The sequence below is a fragment of the Diabrotica undecimpunctata genome, chromosome 5 (assembly GCF_040954645.1).
Source record: "Diabrotica undecimpunctata isolate CICGRU chromosome 5, icDiaUnde3, whole genome shotgun sequence".
Classification (NCBI taxonomy): domain Eukaryota; kingdom Metazoa; phylum Arthropoda; class Insecta; order Coleoptera; family Chrysomelidae; genus Diabrotica; species Diabrotica undecimpunctata.
Window position 1 is genome coordinate 29,956,251 of NC_092807.1, and position 25,058 is coordinate 29,981,308.

General features: G+C 33.0%; 2 protein-coding genes across 2 annotated transcripts in view; one reads left to right on the plus strand and one right to left on the minus strand.

Moving 5' to 3' along the window:
- LOC140441222 (DNA mismatch repair protein Mlh3-like) overlaps window positions 1-14,206 on the plus strand; it is a 38,168-nt gene extending 23,962 nt beyond the window's left edge. The window contains exons 5-8 of the mRNA XM_072531805.1: window positions 4,093-4,277; window positions 7,067-7,205; window positions 9,560-9,711; window positions 14,066-14,206. Coding sequence (XP_072387906.1) covers window positions 4,093-4,277; window positions 7,067-7,205; window positions 9,560-9,711; window positions 14,066-14,104 — 515 coding nt within the window. The 3' untranslated portion in view covers window positions 14,105-14,206. The remainder of the gene's footprint in view (window positions 1-4,092; window positions 4,278-7,066; window positions 7,206-9,559; window positions 9,712-14,065) is intronic.
- A 2,596-nt stretch (window positions 14,207-16,802) lies between these two features.
- The window catches only part of LOC140441219 (uncharacterized), a 64,408-nt gene continuing 56,152 nt past the window's right edge, over window positions 16,803-25,058 (minus strand). The window contains exons 15-16 of the mRNA XM_072531802.1: window positions 23,056-23,169; window positions 16,803-22,985 (exon numbers count right to left, since the gene is read on the minus strand). Coding sequence (XP_072387903.1) covers window positions 22,870-22,985; window positions 23,056-23,169 — 230 coding nt within the window. The 3' untranslated portion in view covers window positions 16,803-22,869. The remainder of the gene's footprint in view (window positions 22,986-23,055; window positions 23,170-25,058) is intronic.

Genomic DNA, 25,058 nt, shown 5'->3' on the forward strand with positions numbered 1-25,058 from the left:
TATATTTGGTGTCAGTTGTCACGTTGTCAGTTTCGAAAAATCAAAATTGACATTATTTCAGTCAATATGTTGTTGTTCTATGTATTTGTGCAAAAGATTGCGACATTGCCAAACTATTATTTCGGAATAAAGTGGGAATACTTATAACGAGTTTATACCGAGTTTATTTGTAACAAATTATTTTAGAATTATATTTACCTTATACTTAGGATAACTATTCTAGGTATAAATACGGAATAACCTTAGAATAGGAGTGTTTTATTAGTAAGAGTGAAAGTGTCTTAAATCCAAAATTTCGATTTTTTAAATTTTCTTTTTTTAAACTTTATAGATTTCTTCAAGTCTAGAATAAAGTTATATGTACCAAAACAACTTCTTATTTACCATTTAAAAGTGCATATGAAAATTGTAAAATTGTATAATTTGTATGTTAAATTTGTATGAAAATCTGTAATTTCATGGATTTCATTATATGGATGTAAGACACTTTGGAAATAAGCTCTTCAATTGTAGTCAGGATTCTAAAACGGACAGTTGGCTGTCCCGAGATGCATCTTTAGACAGCCAATTGTAGATTTAGGATCGAGATTACAAATAATACTGAAAAACTAAAATTGCGAATTTTGTCATGAAATTTGGTGTGTGCGGTTACAATAAGTGGAACAACTTTTCCAAATAAGTTTTTCCGATTTCTCTAACGCGAAGCAAAATATCGAAAATTTACCCTGTTTGTGGATTCGCAGTAAGCCGCGTTTAAAATTTAAATTTCAGATGACTATCTTAAAAAAATGTGCACTATCAACATGTATGACTGTGCAAAATGTCAAATCTGTATGTATTTTAGTAGCTGATATATAGAGGTGTCTTCATCTTAAATGCGACACACTGTATAATAATGAATACTAGTGTTCAAGATGCATCGCGATAGCTGTAAAGAAATTAATTAGAAGGGCTGAAAAGAATCGTCAGAGTCTTCTGAAGTCGAATCGTTCCCAGGTTGGATAACTATTGGTGCTATTGCCGGTAAAACAGGATATTCGTTTTCTATTTTTACAACATGAGCTTCGCAATTTTTCCACACATCGCTATTAATGCCACTAATTATTTCTCGAATATTCTCAATGGCCATTGCGCTTAATGTTGGTGACTGATTATATTTTCGCAATCGTTTTTTTACGGTACCCCAAACCATTTCAATTGGATTAAAAATGCAATAGTATGAGGGTAATCGCAAAAGAGTATGGCCGTGCCTGCTGCAAATGGTGTCAATAACGTATTTGTTTTTAAAATTCCGACTTTTGATCATTCTAATTAATTCTTTCTTTACTGGAATCTTTTTAGGAACAGTGATGTTTTTAAGTTGCATAAATTTTAAAATTTCGTCCTTTTTCGTGTTATTATTAGGTATTTTATTTAATATGCGGGAATGATCCGACGCATTATCCATAACAATCACTGAATTCGGCGGAATATATAATTATATTCGGGGAAATCTCTTAATTTTTCACGAATCAGTTCTAAAGTAGGCACTCTATTTTCTTTGTAAAAATTGTAAACTGTTCGCTGAATAACGTCTTTTGCAGCAGTGTCAATCCTACCCAATTTTTTATTTGGTCGCTTTCGTTTTAAGGAATGATCTGTAACTGTGCCTAATTTAATAATTGTATATATCGTCTTATACCCGATTTTTTTAATACATGAATTCTCGAAACAATTGCATTATCAGCCATCCCAATATTTTCTTTTTTCAAACACTCATACATATTTAAAACTATTCTTTGGGATTGTACGTGCAAATCTTTATTTTTTAATTCAGAGCTGTCAATAACATAATTGTCATTATTTATTGATAACACAGAAATTGATGCATCTTAAAAAATGCCATCCTAGAAAAATATAATATTACTTATAACTTATATTACCTATACCTTATAATAAGCCTCCGCCTCTGCAAAAGGAAATATTTTAGGGTGTCGCATAGCCAGACAACAGGTGTTCATTAGAATTTACGGCTTTGCGCTTCGCGCTGTTGCCATAATGCATGAGTTTAAAATTAGTGAATATAACCTTAATACCATTATTAATATATCTGCAATTTTTCATGTTTCCGGGTAAGGTATAAAATCAATGAAATTTGGAAAAAAATAATACAATTCTTGAAACCGTTTTTGAGAACTTATATTCTAAGTTGTCTGATTTCTTAAAAGTCGATCATTATATCTATAAAAGTATTACCGCTAAATTCACCAACAGGGCAACGTCGAACGTTCAAATTCTCTCCAGACTACAATGTTGCCAATATTCGAAAATTACTTAGAATATAAGTAATATATACAAAGTTCACGGTTGCTTTAATTCATTAGTGAAGAGTCCATGGAAATATTAGTACCTAGTTAATTAATTTATATATATATTTTTTGAGAATATGTTTATATTATTTTTTAAGAGTGTCGTTCGTTGACTAGCAATTGAATAATAACGAATAGGGAATAGAGAATATTTTTTAAATATAACCTTAGGAATTTTAGGAAACATGTCTGACAACCTTGATTTGAAAGGCGGTCTCTTTGATACCAGAATGAGACATGTTTATGTTGGAAAATTATTAGTGGATGTACTATACATGAAATCAACTTTAACTTGAGAATATCCGTCAGAAAAAATCATAGCATGTGATTCGTCTTTAAAAAAAAACACATGACATGATGACCAAGAAAGAAAAAAGACCAAAAACCAGGAAGAAAACCTCATAATACTATCCCGACATGGTCAGTATTTGGTCTTATATTTAGTTTACTCCCAATAAACACCAAATTCTGATTTTATATGTACGTTACTTAAAAAAACATCAATGATGTATCCTCGATATGTTACTGACTTAATAATAGTGGTATTTTTCTTGTATTAACTTCCTCTTTTAATATGGGTAAGATAACCAGATCCTTCTGCATTCTGCCGAGCAATTTGGAACACAATTGGTCTCATTTATATCAGAAAAACTTAAAAGGATAGGAAATAAATTCAACATTTCAAGAACATTCAAAACCACAAACACATTGAGATTTATTTTGTCTAAAACCAAACTTAACAATTAACAAGAAAGGACAAAAAATTGCATTTATAAAATACCTTGTGGATGCGATCAGTTTTATTTAGGCCATTAAATGTTATAATAAATGAACATCAATCTTATATTAAAAATAGAGAATTTGATAGATCTCTCATGCGTAAACACGCATGGGATAATGAACATAGGATTCAATGGAATAATTCAAATATAGTCCTAAAAGAAACGGATGGTAAAATGTATAATGTATGTCTGAATTGTCAATATAAATGAGTCAGATAAAATTAAATTATTAGAAGAATTTTTCACCAAGTAACAAAAAAACAAAATTTGTTTAATTTACTAATTTGTATTTTGAGAACGATTTCCGAAGTGGAAATTGAAACGTCAATAAACTTACTTTAACCTTTAATTGTGGCTTATTCCCGTTTAAATAGGAGAATTTTACTGTCATCATGGCATGTTGTTGTCTTTTTAAAGACGAATCATATGCTATGATTTTTTCTAACGCATATTCACAAGTTAAAGTTATTTTCATGTAATCGAATGAACTATCATCTTACAATAAAGTCGTCCCAGGAACGCAACTCAGCAATATTGGCAATATAATTTTAAAGTCGTCTACTTTAAAATATATAATATATGTCCGAATTGTCAATATAAATGAGTCAGATAAAATTAAATTATTAGAAGAATTTTTTACCAACAAAAAACAAAATTTGTTTAATTTATTAATGTTTGTATTTTGAGAACGATTTTCGAAGTGGAAATTGAAACATCAATAAACTTATTTTAAACTTCAATTGTGGCTTATTCCAATTAAAATTGTAATTACTTTAAGATGCCACAAAAAAAATAGCTTCAGAACAATATTAAGAACTATAATTACATACATGTCATATGTATGTGTGTGTGTGTGTGTGTGTGGTTGGAAATATGACTGAGAATTACTGCTTTCACTAATAAAAAATAACTTATATTTCTTTTTATAATTTAGAATATATTTAACAAATGCTTTCTTTTAGTTTATAAGAACGCTAAGGTGTCATGTGAAGAAGAAACAGAAATGTTATTATCTCAGAACGAATTGTCTTTACTTAAGAGATGCGAATCATATTTAGATTATGTTGGGATCAGTCTGGACTTTTTTTCAAACTGTGTTAGTGTCAAAGAAGTGCCACTTTGCTTATATTATAAATTTAAAGGACAGGTAATTATCTTATATTGCCAAAATCAATTTATAAACATTTCTGGTTAAATCAAATAATTTCTAGGGAAGTTTATAAAGAAAAATTATAAAAAAGTTTCTGTTTTCCAGAGCACCACATGTAAACTCTGCGATTTGAAATAGTAATGAAAATGACACTGTAAAAATGTCCTAATAATGTTAAATCATGCATAATTGACACACTTTGTTTAACTATAGTGTAATTTTTCTTTACATATTTTACTATTCTTTATATTATATGTATAAATATGTATTAGAATACTTAACGTATTCTAATACATATTTTATCATTAACCGAGGGTGGTTAATTACTTTTCTTTCTTTGCCTAAATTATTTCCTCGGTTATGATGTAGGATAATATTGTTACGTTATTCTTTGAGTTCAGAGATAGTGAAGCACTACGTGATTTAACTAACTTTATTGAACTCCAAACTCATTTAATTACAAATATTACAATTACTAATTACATTGTCTTTTACAGCTTAGAGAAGAATTCGCACAGATGCTTGAAATTGCTTAATTATTTCAGACTGGCTTATATAATGAGATCGAACCATCTCGAACAGCTGACTGAGAGACGGTCGAATGATCGGTAACTCCGAAAATTCTCGAAATCTTTTGGTCGATATAATAGATTCGTAGTATTTTATTGGAGTTCGTGGAATATTTCGGCGATGGACAGAGTTCTCGATTTCTCTAACGCACAGGGCCGCAATCAATATTATTTGCTTCACAATAATATCGATACGATAGTTGGAACATTTATATAGTTTCATTTCCATTTCAACAATTGTAAAAGGAAATTTATTTTCTTCCATTTTTTCCGGTTCCTTGCTTTTCCCTTCCAATTTCTCACGCTTATTTCTGATAAATCCTGCTTTACTGCTTCCATCCAGTTCTTTTTTTGAGTTTTTTCCTATTTATCCTCCCTTCGGTATTCGTTTAACATTAACTCTTTGTCCTACCCATACATCTACACTTTTTCTTCATTTTTTTGTCTGCTCCAAATATTCTCTGCCATCTGTATTCCTCTGAAAAATTGTTTGAGCATCTTCCTTTCTCAGATCTCTACTTTCTTTTCTTCCTGTTGGTTCATAGTCCACGTTTTGCTGGCATACATCACTGTGGGTCTTATCACTGTTTCGTAGTTTCACTGTTCTTAACATATGTTTTGCATTCAGTATTGAATTTAATGGACGATATCAAAAGAGTCGCAGGACCAATGTGGAAACGTCCAGCACACAACAGGGATGAATGGCGAGAAATGGGAGAGGCCTTTATTCGACAATTCGGATAGAAAAAGGGCTATAAAAAAAATTGAATGTAATGACCCTACCGCTCTGCTCCAGTTCATTAGTGTTTTTCTATCTCTTTTTCTTCTTTTCCCGTCTTCGTTATGGTTACTCCTAACTATTCAAATTCTGTCACTTTCAAAAATATAAACAGCCTCTGCCTCTTTTACTTTGATATGTTTGCTGTCATTTATTATGTCTGGTCTGATTTGCATATTATGCCTTATTGACACTTACCTTTTTATGCCTTCCGCTTACTCTGAAGTAACATATTCGATATGGTATTACATGGAAATCTACAACAGCTTTGCTTATTTTTTTCGGAAAGCGTGAATTTCACTCCAAAATATCTCTTTTTCAATTGCTTCGTTTCTTACAGAGCAAGGGTGTCTACTGAATATTTTCCCATTATTTGATTTAAGTTTTTACAAGCTCTCTGCTCATAATTACTTCTTATATTTCATGTCTTAATTTTGACTATTTACTGGGATTGTTTCCTATATACATATATATATATATATATATATATATATATATATATATATATATATATACATATATATATATATATATATATATATATATATATATAATATATATATATATATATATATATATATATATATATATATATATATATATATATATATATATATATATATATATATATATATATATATATATATATATATATATATATATATATATATATGAAGTAACAAGAAGTCCAGAGACCTCTCTGATAGTAAATTAGGTGAACCGCAAATTCAAAGCCTCTTACTAGAGACTTTTAACGACGCTAGAAGTATCTTTTTACTTCAACATGCATCTACGATTCACCTTTGAAAATTACTATCTTTTTCGCTCTTTACGTAGAGAAAGACGTTTAAATGACAGTAAAAGATTGCATTTCATTTCAATCGGAACTCCACCATTGCTCTACACGTGTTTCGAGTTATTCAACTCATCATCTGGAGCACTTGTGGAAGTTCAACTGAAATGAAATGCAGTCTAGTATTTGGTTATTATAACCAAAATAACAGCCAGGTACGCTAGCAGCGACATCTATACGAAGTAACAAGAAGTCCAGAGACCTCTCTGATAGTAAATTATATATATAGTCTCAGTCTCCCGAGTCCCCAGTCACTACTACACTGATCACTTATCAGTGCTGTTAATCAGTAATGTTTTAATAGGTGATCAGTATAGTAGTGTCCGGGGGCTCGGGAGACTGAGACCTCGGAAGCCATGAAGAAGACATCAGAGAGGATGTCGAAAGCTCGGCGCAATAAGAATCAACGCGGTTTAACCCGGAAGACTGTTAAATTTAATATTCATTTTTGTAATAGTATTAATCTGAGTTCTATAATAAACTTATTAATAGATAACGTAATAGTTAAAATTAAAAGTGATTTATTATAATAATATTAAACATATAATAGTTGTTCAACGATTTATTTTCATTTAATCCGTTTAAGGAATCTACGGAGACAATTCAAAAAATCATTCAGACATTAATACATGAAGTAATTGAACTCTTAAGATCCACTAGAGGGGCTAATTTAAAAATTTTACCACGAGTACTCCAAAATATCATCAGTTTAGAAGCTTGCAGAGGTAATAAATACATTAGTTATTGTCATACTAATATTAATAATAATTAATTATTATAAATACAGTTACTAAAAATATAAATTAGCTATTTATGTAATCACGTAATCTTCTGTGATGTTGGGAGAGCCGATGTGAGTTAGTGGTACTTCTACACTTTACATTTCTTGGAGACAAACTTTACACATTTTTCAAAAAAAGAACGCCCCATGCCCGGGGTACAATGAAACAGAGCAAGGGGTAACATGAAAGGAATAAAAAAAACAGCGTATTTAAAGAAAAAACTTTATTAATCCAACTAATTTAAAGTAGTAAGCCTTTTCTTACTATTGGAGTAAAAAAATTAGTTCAACTGTTCCTATTAAGAGACCAACGCGAAATAATTTCACGTTTAGCTCATGTTAAATTGGTGAAATCGATGCCGAATGAAATTAAACCTTTTTGTCTCTGAGTACTCTAAGCCACAGACGGATTTCTCAAGATCTTTAAGTCTGTGCCATTAACCGGGACAATGTCATCTATAGGAGGCTCCATGAAGTTGTTCCATTTGCGCTATCGTAGGAATTTGACCTCGTAGTCTCTCTCTCATTATCTTTCATCTTGGTGATTCGACCAACCTAGAATTTGGATTGCCTCCTAGTTTTGAATTCAACTAAAACATAATCATCTAAAGCAGGAAGACGGAACAATTCTGCAAAGTGATCAGGCTCAACAGCAAACAAATCCTCCATGTTCATATCGTCGTTCGGGTCTACATATTAAATGTCTTCATCGTCATCCTCTGATGAATCAACATCCCTTGTTTGTGCAGACTTTTTGCTCTTGGGTCCAGACAACCTCCTTTTTGCTACCTTTTTCATGGAAAGTGAAACTCTCTTCTTCTTTTCTGCAGCGGATTTCATTTCTGAAGTGCTCGTAATCGTACCTTTCTTTCTTAATTTTCGATCAGTGTTTCGTTCTCCTGCTTTTGGATAACAACGAAAATCTTCAGGAGAGAGGAAAGCTTGACTTGGACCAGTTCCTGGATCAAGGATACTTATTTCTGCATGATTTGATACCTATTCTGCTTGTAGGAGAGAACCATTGGGCGACTTACTTGGCACAGTATAACCGTGTGTCTTGGGTGGTTGACAATCCACAGCGCCAACAGGCGGTCGTTCAGTCACATAATTGCACAAGAAGTCTGTTTCGGTAAACATATGTAGATCAAATGTATGTATCCCATTTTTTTTTAATCCTAAAATTATATTGGAAGGTACCATGCTTTTTTGATGAGCTGTGTTCACGAAGGATGATGTATTATAACTTGATGCTGATTGTCCAGGGTTTTGCATCATCCAAGAGTTAAGAGCTGCATTATGGTAAGTCTTAAAAGACCCAAAGACAGCAGTGGTTGCATTTTATTGGATGAAATGAATGGGGAAGTAAAGACAAAACTGAAACGCCATTTTCCTTGCATAGCATGGGAGCTTCCAGGAACAAATAGCTTTATACGCTGTCTTAAATTAATATAGCAGAGTCTTCGCTAGAAATGCAGGTGTGGCGAATGAAATGCTTAATAACTTCCACTAATAGTGCTGATGTTATTCAACCAGAAGGGGTGGCTAAGCGTAGTGTAAATGGAAATGCTCCTTAAGTCATATACTCCTTATAATGGACACGAGGAAAAAGCATCACTAATCATCACATAGATTTAATAAGGTAGTCAAACAGTAAACCTGTTATCAGCATTGAAAATCTTATTTTTCTTCGTGTATTAGAACTATCGACTTAATCTTTTTGCGGTTCAACGATAATTTCGTCCGTCTTCTAAAGAATCATTTTCTATTCGTTCATTTATTTTCATATAAAGAAGTGAAGCAATCTTTAATACGACATCCTTGGCAAAAGTAAAGAACGCAAAGAAAACAAAGCTTTATTCAACAATTCATACCTTTGAAATGAATAACATCAAAATTAATGAAAAAGAAATGTATAGCAAATAAACGAAGATTGTACACAGGATAGTATTGAGTGACATCAAAAATCTGTGTTGCACTACAAGTTATCTTAAACCTACATGAAAGAAACATAATTTTGTTTTTCCTCGTATAATATGAATAAATCCACCCTTATTCAAAAATATAAATAATGTAAATAAGTCAAGATGATTTTTTTTTAACTTATCCAAAAAATTATCAGAGTTGTGTAATAAAGAAAAAAGTTATTTTTAAAACTAGTTAAAGAAGTACTAGAAAAAAGTTAAAGTTATTTAAAGTATAAACTACGTATATTTTCTTTAGTTTTAACAATATTTTAACATATTATTTAGAATCACATGAACACAATTAATCCTTACAATATTTTATTTTTTTGTCAAGGTGCTATAAAATTTGGCGACGAACTAAATAACCAACAATGCATAGAGCTTCTTCAAAAATTGTCAACTACCGATCTGCCTTTTCAGTGTGCTCATGGAAGACCAACCGTAACACCTTTGATGAGATTGAATTTAAAATCAAATAACACAATGGTAAGAAAAACATCTTTATTAAAAATTTGATACAAAGACAAAATATTCAATATATTAATATGATATTACTACAGGTGGTTTAGGAATCTCTCAACTAGAGCGTCAAGTGGAATTCCACTTGTAACTTTAACATCATAACTTATCTTCTTATAGTGCCGTGCACCTATAGTGCATTGGCGAATTATCTTAAGGCCCGACGTCTGTCTTTTGCGGCATGCAAAAGATCGTGTTATTTATGCCTGTCCAATTCTTTATGTTCCGTAGCCACAACATTTGTTTGCGACCTACTCCTTTCTTGCCTTCAATCTTTCCCTGGATGATTAGTTGAGGGATTGCGTATTTTTTTCCTCTCAGAATATGACCGAGGTATCCAATTTTTTGTACCTTGATCAAATTGAGTAGTTCTCTCTCAGTATTTGCCTTTCTTAAGACTTCCTCGTTTCTCACCCTATCTGTCCATAGTATGAGGAACATTCTTCGCAACGTCCACATTTTGAAGGAATCCAACTTATTAATGGAAGGTACTCTTAACGTCCATGTTTCCATGCAGTATAATAATATGGACCATACATAGCATTTAACCATACTGTAGCGGAGATTGAAGGAAAGATTGCGGTTACATAGTATCGGTTTAAATTTGATAAAAGCTTGTCTTGCTTGTTCGGTACGGCATTTTGTTTCTTGTTGAGGATCCCATCGGTCATTCATCATCATTCCCAAGTATTTAAATATTTTCACTTGATCGATTGGAGCATTATCTATTTGCAGTTGTATTCTTAAAAGTGCGTTTTTTCTTATTGCCATGCATTTAGTTTTTATAGCATTTATTTTCAAGCCATATATTTTTCCTATGGTGTTTATTTTATTTAAGATCAACTGAATCAGAAGACGGTACAGGATGTGCCTTTTACATCCCCATGGAGAAGGTAGAAAAAATGTTCAAATTAAAAGCAAATATTTCCATATTTAGTGCGGAAGCAATTGCCATATATCAAGCCCTACTTTTTGTTTCTAACAGAGATTCCTCCGTTATTATTGTTTCAGATTCCATGTCAGTTCTCACAGCCATTAACCAACCTTTTGTTCCAACCACATACTCCAATCCCTACATAATATTAATTAAAAAATTAGTTAAACACTTTAAGGAAAATAAAAAAAATGTGATATTTATATGGGCCAAAGCACACAGTGGAATTAAACATAATGAACATGTGGACCAACTAGCCAAATTAAGTATTTATTCAGTGGATACCACAGAATTTCTACCCAGTATTTCTGATTTGGTTGCTTCACGCAAGGCAGTTTTAAAATATAAATGGAGTGACCTATGGTCTGAGTTTTGTTTTACCAACCCAAATAGATACACTTCTTTACACACAACTGTCCCTGTTGCACATTGGCACAGAACTTATAATGTCCCTAGGCGTTATATAACAACCATATCTAGGCTTAAATTTGGACATGCTTGTTTTCCTGCTCATCTTGCAAGGATTCATGTGATCGAGAGTAAAAACTGTGTGGAATGTGGAGTAGAAGGTGACCTAGATCATGTAATTTTTGGTTGTGCCAAATATAATTTGGAATCCACCTTATTATATAATAATATAGTTCGTATTACCGGTAAATCTCCGTTTAACGTTTTATCTGCCCTAGCGACTCAAAATAGATTAATTTACGATTGCATAATCGATTTTTTGACCAAATGTAATATTTTTCTTTAGTTAAAAAAAAATTGGTTTTTGGTTTTTACTTTTTACCTTTGTTTTCTCTCCTTTATATGTTTAATCCTATTTACCGTGGCCTAGTTCTCCTGTGTATGTTATATATTATAATGTCCTGATGGTCCCCTGGACGTGAAACGAGTGACCCATGTTAATTGTATATGTTTATGGATATATATGTGTATGTATTATTTATATTTTTTTTTTCTTTTTGTTAAATGTTGTAAATTTATCTATTTTAGTCTATTCGATTGCAAATAACTCAAAAACTTTTTACTGTACCTAATGAGATTAAAAGATCATGTAACTGGCTGTATGGCAAACTGCCAAAGCCATAAAAAAAAAAAAAAAAAAAAAAAAAAAAAAAAAAAAAAAAAAGATCAACTGCATATCATGCTCGTTGTCTGTTATTATCGCGGTGTCATCGGCGTAATGAATGTTATTTATCGGGAACCCGTTTACCTTTATTCCACACTCAGAGTTCCAGTGCCTCTGCAAAAATGTTCTCCACATAGAGATTGAAGAGCATAGGAGACAAAATACACCCCTGTCGCACCCCTCTTAAAATTTCAAATTCTTCTGTGTTGGTTGATTTGTTCAGTCTCACTCGTGCTTTAGAGATTCTGGATAACTGTGGATAACATATACGATCGAATAATGTAACCTAAATTTAAATTAATAACATTTAACAAGATGATATGACAGATCTGGACTATACGGGGAGTGCGGAAGCAATTTAAAACCCAATTTATGCTTTTTTGCCATTATTTTTATCGACTTTTGACACAATGCATTGTCTTGGCGATACAACAAATTTTTCTTAAACACATGAGGTCTTTTTCTTGCGATATCGGTCTTTAAACGCTCCAATAAACCAATATAATAGTCGCTGTTGATTGTTTTTCCATGTTTCAAATAGTCAATAAAAATAATTCCTTGCGGGTCCCAAAATACAGGGATATAGCCTTTCCGGCGGTTTGTTGCATCTCTGGTCGCTGCGGGCGGTTTTATCCGGGTGCTGTCCTCTCAGATGACTGCCGATTTGATTTCGGAGTAAAGTGATGGATCCATGTTTCATCCATTGTAACATACCGACCTAAAATCTCCGACTTATTCCGATTAAACATGTCCAAACAGATTAATCAATTCGTTGTTTTTTTACTCTGGTGTGAGAAAACCCGGCATAAATTTGGAAAAAATGTCCTCATAGCCGAATCTTCATGTATAATAGTCAAATGCTACCCTTTGATAACCTTACAACTATCTCTTGCAACTTCACTTTAAGGTTTTCTATAATAATTTTCAGCATTTGTTCGAAGTTTTCGGGAATAACTGCATCATTTGGCCTTCCGAAGCGCTCAACCACCATCGTTTAATGCTTGTAATCAATGGATCAGAGCTCCAGTAACCTTTTTTTTTAGCCACTGCTGAGTTTTGCCACGGTAGTATTTTTTCCCATCAAATAACAGTGATAATTCGACACACGAAAATGCTTTGAATCTATTGTTGATAAAAATCACAAAAGTAGCGTCAGTTCAAAGCTTAGACAAGGAAAGAGAGAGAACAGGTAACACTCATTTAACAAACCTTCGCAAAGTGAGCCAATTTCGATGTGACCGCCATGTTTTGGTGTCTGTACGTTGCCCATTACCACGGTTCGTAGACTTACTACGGTTGCGTCTTCCGACTGGGGTGGGGATGCTTGAGTTACGTCACCAGAGTACACAAGAATACAAAACCCATTTATTCGCGATTGAAACTGAATGTAGAGGGCAGGTCGATTGCAGTGGCATGGCCGATATAAATGGTATAAACAAACATAGCAGTCTAATGTTTACCATTGTTTTTGCATGTTAAGTTTGGTTTAAGACGAGTTATTTTTATTATTTAAAAATGGAAATTAGCCTAATGATATCTATGAGCATTGTGGTGAAGCAAAGAGACCATTGGTTGAAGGGGAAGAATTACGTCACGAGAGTACAGTTCGGGCTTAATGTTCATTGGTTAGGCGGAAGAGGCAACCGTAGTAAGTCTACGAACCGTGGCCCATTACTACCTCTCGCAGGGTTACCAGGTCTACTGATTTCTCAGTAGATCTACTGATTTCAATTTACTGATTTACTGAAACACTGTTACGATCTACTAAAAAATATGTAATGATAAAATCATGTTCAAAAAGTGATTATTATGTCAATATTCAATTATAAATTTTGAAAAAAATCTATTCATTGATATATATCCAATATTCTCAATCTACTGAAGAAATAAAATATGACCTGGCAACCTTTCTGGTGCCGGTTTGGCTTCAGTCAATTCCATACGATTACGCGTCCCCTCTCTCTCCTTGTCAAAGGTTCAAACGCTGTAACTCGGTAGATACTAATCCGAATGACATGAATATTTTGACAGTATGCTTTTAAAGGTTGGGACTACCGAAATGACAAATGAAAAATTTATTAGAGTCGCTATCTCATGGTTATACCCGAGACTTATTGACCGACGTATTATGTATATGTATACATAATTGACCTGTATAAATACAATTTTGTTTATATTAAAATTATTTATATTCGTTTCTTGTTACTTATATCTTATGGTAAGTATTCTGTGTCTAATTTAAATGTTTGTTCCAGAAACGTCCAATCAACTTTCAAAGATTACGTCTTCAATAAACAGTTTTACTTCGAATTAAGTAGAAAAAAATATTAGTTTTTGGAACTTGTTGAGTTTGTTAAGATACATTTAAAAAGTAAAATTATATTATAAGGAAACATGAAAACCATTTTTGTTTCAGTTGTCATTAAAATGATTCTTTATTATCTGCGTTTTTTTAACAAATTTCCTCATTCCTTGAATCCTTGTCAGAGATAGGTGACACCGTAAATATTGTTAGTTGCGATCCTGTGCCAGATGGATGGCTTCATGTAGGGATTTTTCCACCAGAGTCTTTATTTGGTCTGTCCATTTTGTTGGAGATCTTGCACTTGCCTTACATTACCAATAGTTCTATAGCCCCCGTTCTTCTGGCTATGTGGCCGAAGTAATTTAAGTATGCTCGGTTCACTTTTTTTAATAGCCTGTCTCTTATATTGAGCTCTTCCAGAATTGACAGGTTGGTTCTGTATTCTGTCCACAATACGCGTAACTTCTTCGTAGACCCCAAAGAGTTCTATAAAATAACCTAGAATTCGAAATCCCGATGATCTTATTAAGACTTTAAATTTAAGCCGGCTAGGTGTGAAGTGTGTTGACATTATTTTGAGACTAATATGCCCAGATTAATATAGACAGTATAAAATAGTTTAGTTTTAAAAGAGTTGTCATTTAACCTTCAATAAATGCACATCTACTTGTCTATCGTTATAATTTTCTTGTAAAAATTTTAAAATGTCTAAGTGCATGCTAAATTATGTATTTATTATTTCATCCATATACATTCATGGACAAAAATATCGAATATTTTGGAATTTTCTAATTTTTGTTTTTTCAAAATAAATTCTGGTCAATCAAGTCGTTTATTGTAAAATATAGTTTATTTTAACAATGTTTAATGAACAATCTTAAGTTTTTATGCGGAGAAAATTGTGAAAAAAATAAATGTTTAATATTAGGTAAATAAGGTTATTTTACTCTAAACTTAAATGATAATTTAAATTGCTTAAACAAGTCGTTTTAACTGAAAGAAGTGCACGATCAGTAACGAGTATTCCCCCCTCTAGCTCTTATTACTGCTTGCATCTTTTTCAGCATGACTGCAAGTAAATTTTGGACATATCCTTGGTAAATTGCATTCCATTCATCCTGTGCAGCAAGCCGAAGCTGCTCTATCGTATTTGGAACGGGATTTCTTTGTCGTATGCTGCGTTTTAGGTGATCCCACATGTGCTCTATTGGATTTAAATCCGGGCTAAACGGTGGCCAATCCAATCTTCGAATTTGGATCTCATCAAGATAATTACTCACTATGGCAGCGGCATGTGGTCGAGCATTATCGTGCATTAACATAAACCTTTCATATCCAATGTAAACAATATATGACAAAACATGATCTTGCAGGATGTTTTAAACGTAAGAATCACTAGTCATCCGTCCAATCACTTCCACAAGTGCGGTACGGACCTCCCAACTAATACCTTCGCAAAGAATTATGCCATCAACTCCAAAACTAACGGTCTGGGTCAGACTGCAGCTGGCGAATCGTTCGCCAACTCCTCTGAAGACGTAGTTTTGACCATCTGGCTTCCATAATAAGATTCTGGTCTCATCAGTGAAAAGAACGTTTTTCCTGTTGTCGATATTCCACTAAATATGTGTTCTCGCAAATTTCAAACGACGAGCTTTATGATTTTGGAGAAGACGTGGAACTTTGGCGGGGCGTCTGGGCTTTAAGTTTGCTTCTTTTGATCTTTGTCTAATTGTTTGTGAACTCACATTAACTTGTCTAACATTTAATAGCTCATTTCTGAGGTGCATCGATGTCAATGAACGATTTCGTGTAAAATTCAGAACCAAAAAACGGTCATCAATTGCGGTTGTGCACCTTGGGCGTCCTTGACCAGCCCTTCGTACAAAATTTCCTGTTTAGCGGTACCTTTTTAGAGTATTCGAAACTATAGATTCAGTTCTGCTAAGACGTTGTGCGATATCTTTTTGTGCATATCCTTCCTCGTAAAAAATTACAATATGTGCTACTTGGGCTTCATTGCAGTGTCGAATTGGTGGGATACTTATTTTAAACTTAGTTAAATAAAAACAAATTTAATTAAACTTAATAAATTAAACTAAAAATAACCGAATTAGTATGATTTTTGCTTTACGTGAAGAAGGTTTTTTATGATAAAATGTACGAATGACCCTAACCACTTAATAAACGTCAAAATAAACATCAAAATATTTCAAACCAGTTGAGTACATCAGCCTACTATATGAGTATTATCAGTAATCTAAAATTATTTTAAAATAATAGTGACTACAAAAAAAAATTGGAAAATTCCAAAATATTCGATATTTTTGTCCATGAGTGTATATTACGAACAATGTTATGCTTACAACCTTAAACTCTTGTCTCAGACCTTTCGTTGAAATTGCTTCTGTTTATGTTTTCTGGCTCATTACACGATTGTGATTGTTTTTATAAACGCTTTTCATTGTTCTTCTCATTTCATTACTAATTCCTCTTTTCTTCTGTATTATCCATAATTTGTATAAATATAAAATGGATTTAAAATTGATACAACTTGGGTCACTCATACTTTTAACGGACTATACAACAGAACTAACAACTTCTACACTGCCATAAAGGAGGAAAACCTAATTCCAGCAGTAGACGTAAGCGGCTATATAATAATTGGTTAGAGATGTTTCATTAAAATAGTTTTTATTGATTAATAATTTTATGTACAAACAACCGTTATATTTAGCAAAAAACATTGATATTAATTTGTAAAAAGTTACATAATATTATTGTATTGACAATATCTGCACATCTATTGACAGAAAATGTCTCAATATAAACTGATTTTTTAAAGTATAAATCTTTTTACAGTATAAAAGCTACAAACGTTGGAGTATGTAAAAGTTATGGTAAATAAATAACATATTAAATATAACAATAATATTAAATAAAACTAATAACACTAGAAAAAAAAATATAATACAAATAAAAATTCAAACAAATGAAGGGCTTAGAATAAAAGGGGTCCAAGTGCATTTTTTTTAATATCGAGTTAAATACAGATTTGAATACCTAAAGTATAGTATTATTAATTTTAAAATAGATCCAAGTGATTTCATACATAGATTGCCATCTACTGGGGTTTGAAAAAAGTTTTGTAAATAAAAGTATAGAAACCTTCAGTTTAAAATGGATCCAAGCGCACTTGGTTCCCTTATATTCCAACTTCCAACTTAAATTCAGTCAGTATACTTTGACTTATATGTTGTAACGTATATTATCACCTTCGATATTTATGGCTAAATTGTGTATAAAACAATAGAAATAGTTTAAAAATATTTATATAAAATGTATTATAGCAGTGGCAGTGAAGGTAAGTAGGTTTTTATTTATTAAGTTTTAAAATGAGAGTTCAATTCAGACTCAGTATGTTGTTGTTTTGAGCTAACCTTAAAATTAACGTTATTGATTGTACATTTTTTATTATGATTGCTGTTTACGGCTACATCGTGCCGCTTTTAATACATAAATAAAATTTAATTTTTTTACCGTCGTCTGTTGTAGTATTATTTAAATATCTTAGCAGTATTTTAAAAGTTTTTTAATAAAATATATACCCGAAGACGTAACAAACTAAGTTTTTACTTCTCTGAAATAAAATACTTTAAATTTAAAATTACGGTATACAGCCAGCCACTGGGACTTTCTCTTTTAATTTTTTAACAATATTACTTTTAAACCAATTTGGTAATCGGTACGTTTTGTTTCAGAGAACGTCGATCTGTTTGAAACAGATGAAGAAAGTGAATTTAACCCAGGTAGTTCATTATCATCAGAAGAATCCTTATCGTCAGAAAATGTAAACTTCAAAAAAACACGTAAAAAGAGCAGAAATGAAAGCAAATGGAAAATTAACAAAAGAAAAAAATTACGTAATACTGGAATGGCATATGTGGCTCATAAAGGGAAAAACCATGCTGCACGATCTGTCCAGGAATACAACCATAACTGCAGGTATAAATGCAACGAAAACATCTCGGAAGAAAAACGAATTCAGTTGTTCAAAAGCTTTTACAAACTGGCATCATATGATCTTCAAAATTCCTTTTTATTTTCCTGTATAAAAAAGAAGAATGTAGCTAGATCAAAATTGACAGAAAAAAATAAAAGCTACAGCACAGAGATATTTCTTTTAAATAAACGAGTCTGCAAACTGTTCTTTCTTCGAACATTAAACATAAGCAATAAAAGATTTAGAACTGTTTGTAAGAAAACTGATCAGGTTGGTGTATGCGAAAAAGATCAAAGAGGGCAACATTCTACTAAAAGAATGGATCCACAGAAACGTAATAGTGTTATTGAGCATATAGCCAAATTTCCAAAATATATAAGTCATTATTCAAGGAATTCAAATTTGAACACAAGATACTTGGCACCAGATTTGAATTTAAACAAAATGTACCAGTTATATGTTCAACAATGTGAGGAACTACATGAGGATCCAGTGAAGCTCTCATATTATAGACATATTTTTAATACGGCATTTATCTGTATCTGATCTACGTAGATGTGACGCCGATAGAAATATTATAGAATATTCAGCAGATGCAGAAAAAGTAAAAATAGCCAAATTTGATCAAGAGCTTCATAAACGGAAAGCAAAGATGGCTGAAACAATGAAAAAACAAGATAGTGAAAAATACAAAGCATCTGTAGATACGAACGTAATCTGTTTTGATCTTCAGCAAACCCTTCCCACTCCCTTAATAACTACTTCCAAAGCGTTTTATTTGCGACAGCTTTGGACGTATAATTTTTGTGTTCACAATGTAACCACAGGAAGATCAGAAATGTACATCTGGGATGAATCCATTTCAAGCAGGGGATCTCAAGAAATTGGTTCGTGCCTCATTCATTTTGCAAATAACGTACTCTCTAAATGTGTTACCAAGATCATCGCATATAGCGATTGCTGTGGTGGACAGAACAAAAATAAAACATTGTAAAGTTGTTTATGTTCTTGGTTAAATCTACTCATATTCAAGAGATTCATCACAAGTTTTTGGAACCAGGCCATACATTTATGGAGTGCGTTAGAGATTTTGGTATAATTGAAAAAGTGAAGCGTAAGAATCCACAGGTATTTATTCCAGAGCACTGGGCCCAGCTAATTCAATCAGCTTGCAAAAAGTTTAATGTACACCGAATGAATCAAGAAAACTTTTACAGTTTTGAAACAATAAACAAAGTTATAAGTGATCCCAAAAAAGACAGTAAAGGTGTTTTTTTTTAAATGGAGACCAGTGCGGTACTTTTTGTATGAAAAATCTTCCGAAACATTTTCGTTTTCTTTTAAGGAAACATTAAATGAAGAGTTTTTATTTTTTACATGTGTATGTGTACAAAAAGGAGCTGGACGTTCTACTATTACCATGGAGAATATATTTAAAAAAAATCTTAACGCTCAGCCGATAAAAATCAATAAATTGAAATGGGACAATATTCAAAACTGCTCGATTTTATTCCACCGGTTTACCACGAGTTCTACAACAACCTTCCCAATGAACACAAGAAAAAATTAAAAACTAAGACCGCCAACGAAGCGTCTGAAGAAGGTTTTCAAGAAAAAACTGAAACGTTGGAGTCGGCATCGCAGCAAATTAAGTTTGGCGAAGACATGGAAGATACAGCAGTGCTGGACTCTGATTATGAGTGAAACTTGCTTAGTGAAAAGATATTTTTGGCAATCTTCTATTATTTTATCGTTTCATATTATAAATAAATAATTTACCCAATAAAGGTTTAAACAAACATTTTCAAAATTTACCTCTTTTCCTGCAGATCCTACGGATGCATTTTAGTCCAGATAATAATTGGTTGACCGTTCAGAATAAGAGGGGTCCAAGCGCATTTTTTCAAAATAAAGGTGAATTGGTTATTTTTTTGAAAATGTGTGTAGGTATAATATTTTTTTGGTCCCTTAATAATATAATAATACTATGTACGACTGTAGCTAATGTACAAGGAATTTTTATTATTCAAGAAACTTTGACCTTAAATATCTCAAAACTAGTAAAATTGCACTTGGATCCCTTTTATTCTAAGCCCCTCAAATATTACACTAATATTTACATCCAACAGATTTTTTGCATTTTTATTATTTATACAAAAAAAGATACTAACTGCCTATAGATACATTATTGTCGATCAATAGATCAATTGTCGATGAATGAGGGATAGTTCCTTAAGGCCTTTTCTTAAGGCATTTTGTCTTTCGAATACTTTTAGTAGATAGCAAAAAAAAATTGTATTTTGAGGTCGATTTTTAAAGTGGAAATCGAAACGGTAAATTATTCATATTCTAAAGTAAAATTTTGGCTAATTTACTCGTTAATTTTTGGTTAATAATGAATTATATTAAAATTCTGTAAGAAAATAGCTTCAGAGCAATACTAAATACGGTATTTAAAACTAATATGCAGCTATTTTTAAAAAGAAAGGTTTTTGAACAATGTGTGTTTTCAGTGTTGACTTTTGGTGCAGAAACTTTAACTCTTTCTAAAAAATCTAAGCTGGCGGATCAGGAAAGTCATTGAATTCAGAAGTGAATAGATCTGGCAAATAGACAATTAAACACGCAGAAATCCTATAAAAAAATTTTTAAAAGACATCTATCTATTGGCCAACCTCTACAAATCTATGATACGGGAACAGTTACGAATGGTTGAAATCTATTTTTATTAAAATACCGAAATAAAATTCTTTTTTTCTTATTCTTGCTCTTGGATGGGAAATCACGCAGCGAAATCAAAGAGAGCATTGATGCTATGTACGGTGCCATTCTGCTTCGATAGCAACGAAGGATAGCATATCCTGCATGGAATTTTGGGTATGAGAAACTTGCCGGCGTGATGGGTGCCGCGTTTGCTCACGGGCAACAAGCGCAACCGTGAGACCGATTCACAGGAGTATTTGATGCTGTTTAAGCGCAATCGGAAGGAGTTTCTGCGCAGCTTTATGACCAACGACGAAACATGGATCCACCAGACACCAAGGAATAGTCAAAACAGTGGATTTCACCCGGCGAAAGTATTCCGAATAAGGCGAAGAGTGTCCTATCGGCCGGAAAGGTGATGGCCACCGTTTTCTGGGATTCACAAGGTGTGATCTACATTAACTATCTGGAGAAGGGCCAAATAGACACAGGGCTCTACTATAATAATTTATTAGGCCGATTCGATGCCGAATTGCAGAAAAAACCGCCCCATTTGGCGAAGAAAAAAGTAGTCTTCAACCATGACAACGAAACCGACTCAAACCTGCACCGTTGTCACGGCCAAATTTGACGAATTACTGCCTTATCTACAGTATTCTCCAGAGTTGAGCCTGTGCGACTTTCGTTTTGTTTCCAGTCACTCGCCGAACAAAAATTGGAGTCGAATGCGGAGGTCATCGCCGCCTACTTTGCCCACTTCGATAAAACGTATTTTTCAGACGGGCTAAAGTTGAAGCTTCGCTAGATCAAGCGGTAGAGATACCGACCTACAAGAGGCTCCTGATACAAGTGGACAGAACGAGTTTGTTACTAGTAGCATGCGCCTACAGGACTGTATCTGCGGCGGCCTTGTGGACTATCACGGGTTGCGTTCCACTGTATGTGTTAACAGTAGAAAAGAGACATATCTATGAGAGAAGAGAGCATTTGACAACAGCCATAAAAAAGAAGAAAGGGAAAGATCAATGGAAAGATGGCAAGAAGAGTGGAACAACACGGAAGATGTGGTCCAGTAGACTAAGATGCTGATCCCGACCCTAAGGAACTGGGTGGACTGTGGTCACAGGCGACTGGATTACTTCCTGACGCGAGTGCTTAGGACTTGCAGACATGGGCATTTTAGGGCGTATCTTCATAGGTTTAGAAAGACAAATACATGCAAATGCCTATACTGCGAATACTCCGACACTGTTACTCACACAATGTTGTAGTGTAGTAGAACAACAGTGCAGAGAAACATAATGTATAGAGAAATAGGTATGAACCCCGTGACTGTGAGAGGGATGATCGTGACGATGACGAGAAGTAAGGAGGGATGAAATACTGAACACAATTACATCCGAACGGTCATTAAGAAAAAAGAAGAAGAGAAACACCGACTGGACCAACTACAGAGATAAGATCTAGATAAGAGAAGGAAGTGTTCTGAAAGGGTCGTCAGCCCTACAGCGGCCATCCCACTTTCGGAGTACGATACGGTGCAACATTCAACTACGCACAAGTAGAAGAGGGTGGTTTTAGTTGGTAGGCAAGATATCAGGAAGGCATCCGCTTATAGGACCTACTTCTAGGAAGAATTGCCGGGAAAAGAAAAATATATTAAGAAATATATCGCCTTTTTTTTTTCTTCAAAATTTTCGATTTTCGAAAATGCCAGAATCGAGCAATGAGAGTGCTTATTTTAAACCTTGCTCCTTGTATCGATATTGGTTTAGTAATCTTTTATCAAGAACCTGAAGATGGGCTGAAATTGTAGAGTGCGAAACAGGCCGTCAAGGTTTTAATAAAATAATTGTAAAAACGATTTGTCAACGCCGTTAAAAACTTTCCGCTTATACATATTAGCGACCACCGTGCTAGTTATATGTATATGAATCTCTGAGATTGTAAATAATAACAATGTCAGTAACATTGAAGTGATTCTAGCCTTTGGATGAAACGTTTATAATTTACATTAATCTATAGGTAAAAACGGTAGCTTCTGTTTATTATTTATCGACGCTGATGATGACGCTGTCTAACCATTGAGTCGGTGAATATAATTTCCTGGTTTTTGGACATTGCAGAGATAAGAAACCCCGATCTATAATAACACTTTTCTCCACTAAAATTTAAAAAAGATTGTAATTTAATAAAAAAAAATCATCTTTTAAAGGTCGCTTATTATTACTTACAGATGCTAAAACTTTTGTTCGGATTATCCCAATTTCTTGCCAATGGTTTAACCACCTCTGGTTCAACACCAAATTTTCCTCTAAACATAAACATTTTTGATGCGTCAATTTGAACTGAAAACATAGTTTTATTATTAATAATTTATAAATTACACTTTTTTATAATTAATATTATACAAATAAATCAGTATTCGTTAGAATTAATGGTCTTTTGTGTAAATATTAGCACATAAATGATAAAAATAATATATTTATACATTTCAGTTCTTTAAAACCGAAGATTGTTAAAAAAAGTCACAACTTAAAGTACAGCTGGTTCCTAAAAAAACTGATACGACTCTTAGTAAGATTTGATCAGTTTGAGCAGTGTATTTGATTGGTCTGACATCATATTATATTTATTGTGACAGACAAATAATAAAATAAACAAATAAAACAATTGATTATATTAATTCATAAATTGTAATAATTATTAAGGTCTAAATTTTGATATTATTTTGAATTCCTGCATTTTACAAAGAGTACCTATATAAATGATAGTTTTTAAATAAAATAGGGTTGTTGTTATTATTTTTATTATTATTAAGGAATAAAACAAACGGTGATTTTGGTGATTATCAAAATGGATTCAGACCAAATAGAGCCACTACAAATAAAATATTCATACTAAGAACGATACAAGAAAAAGCTTATGAATACGACATAGACCTATATAATATGTATATAGACTTTAAACAAGCTTTTGATAGTGTGAAAAGAGACAGAATGCTGGAAGACCTTTGTAATCTAGGTATACCTAAGAAATACATCAGCCTCATAAAAATGACGTTGCAGTGTTCAAAAGCCGCAGTCAGAGTAGATGGAGAACAGACTCCCCTGTTTAACATCAACATGGGAGTAAGACAGGGAGATGCCCTATCAACCATGCTATTCAACCTAGTTCTTGAGGCAGTCATCAGAAAAACCAATATAACCGGCCATATAAACACCAAATCAGCACAAATTACTGCATATGCAGACGATGTAGCCATCATTAGTAGGAATAAGCCACGACTAATGGAAGTGTTCAAACAAATTGATCCTGAAGCAAGAAAAAGAGGTCTCAAAATAAACGAAGCAAAAACGAAGTATATGACAGTCAAAAGAATAACTGACAATGAAAATAATATCACAATAGACAACTATACTATCGAACGAGTGGATGCCTTTACATATCTCGGCACAGAAATCAATCAGAAGAACTCCGTAAGTAGCGAAATTAATGCACGTATTTCCAGCGGGAATCGTACATACTATGCTAATAAAAGATTGATGACATCGAAATTATTAGACAAAAGAACCAAAATGACTATCTACAGAACACTGATTAGAGCCGTAGTAACCTATGGATGTGAAACTTGGGTAATGACGAAAAAAGATGAAGCCCAACTCAGGACATTCGAGAGAAAAATACCGAGGAAAGTATATGGCCCGGTACAAGAGGAAGATGGCACATGGAGAATCAGGAGAAACGACGAGGTTAATGAGTTAAATGAAGGTTATGACATTGTAAGATTTGTGAAAAGTCAAAGACTGTCATGGCTGGGACATGTGCAGAGACAAAACGATGCAAAAACAACAAAGAAAATGTTACAATGGAAGCCCATAGGAAGGCGAAAAAAAGGAAGGCCCAGAACGAGATGGTTGGATGACGTGGAAGACGACCTGAAAACAATGAACATAAGACAATGGAGAAGAAGGGCACAAGAGAGATCTGAATGGAAGGACATAGCCAGACAGGCAAAGACCCATCCAGGGTTATGATGCCAAAAGAAGAAGAAGAAGAAGAAGAAGAAGAAGAAGAATAAAACAAACGACGTAACTCTACAATATATTAAAGTAAGAATTGTAACCAAATTAAAAGATAACTGGGCACTATTAGAAGCAGCAAAACATTTTAACATAAGCAGAACCACAGTTTTTCTATTAATAAAAAATGGAGGGAATAAGAAACTCTCGAAAGA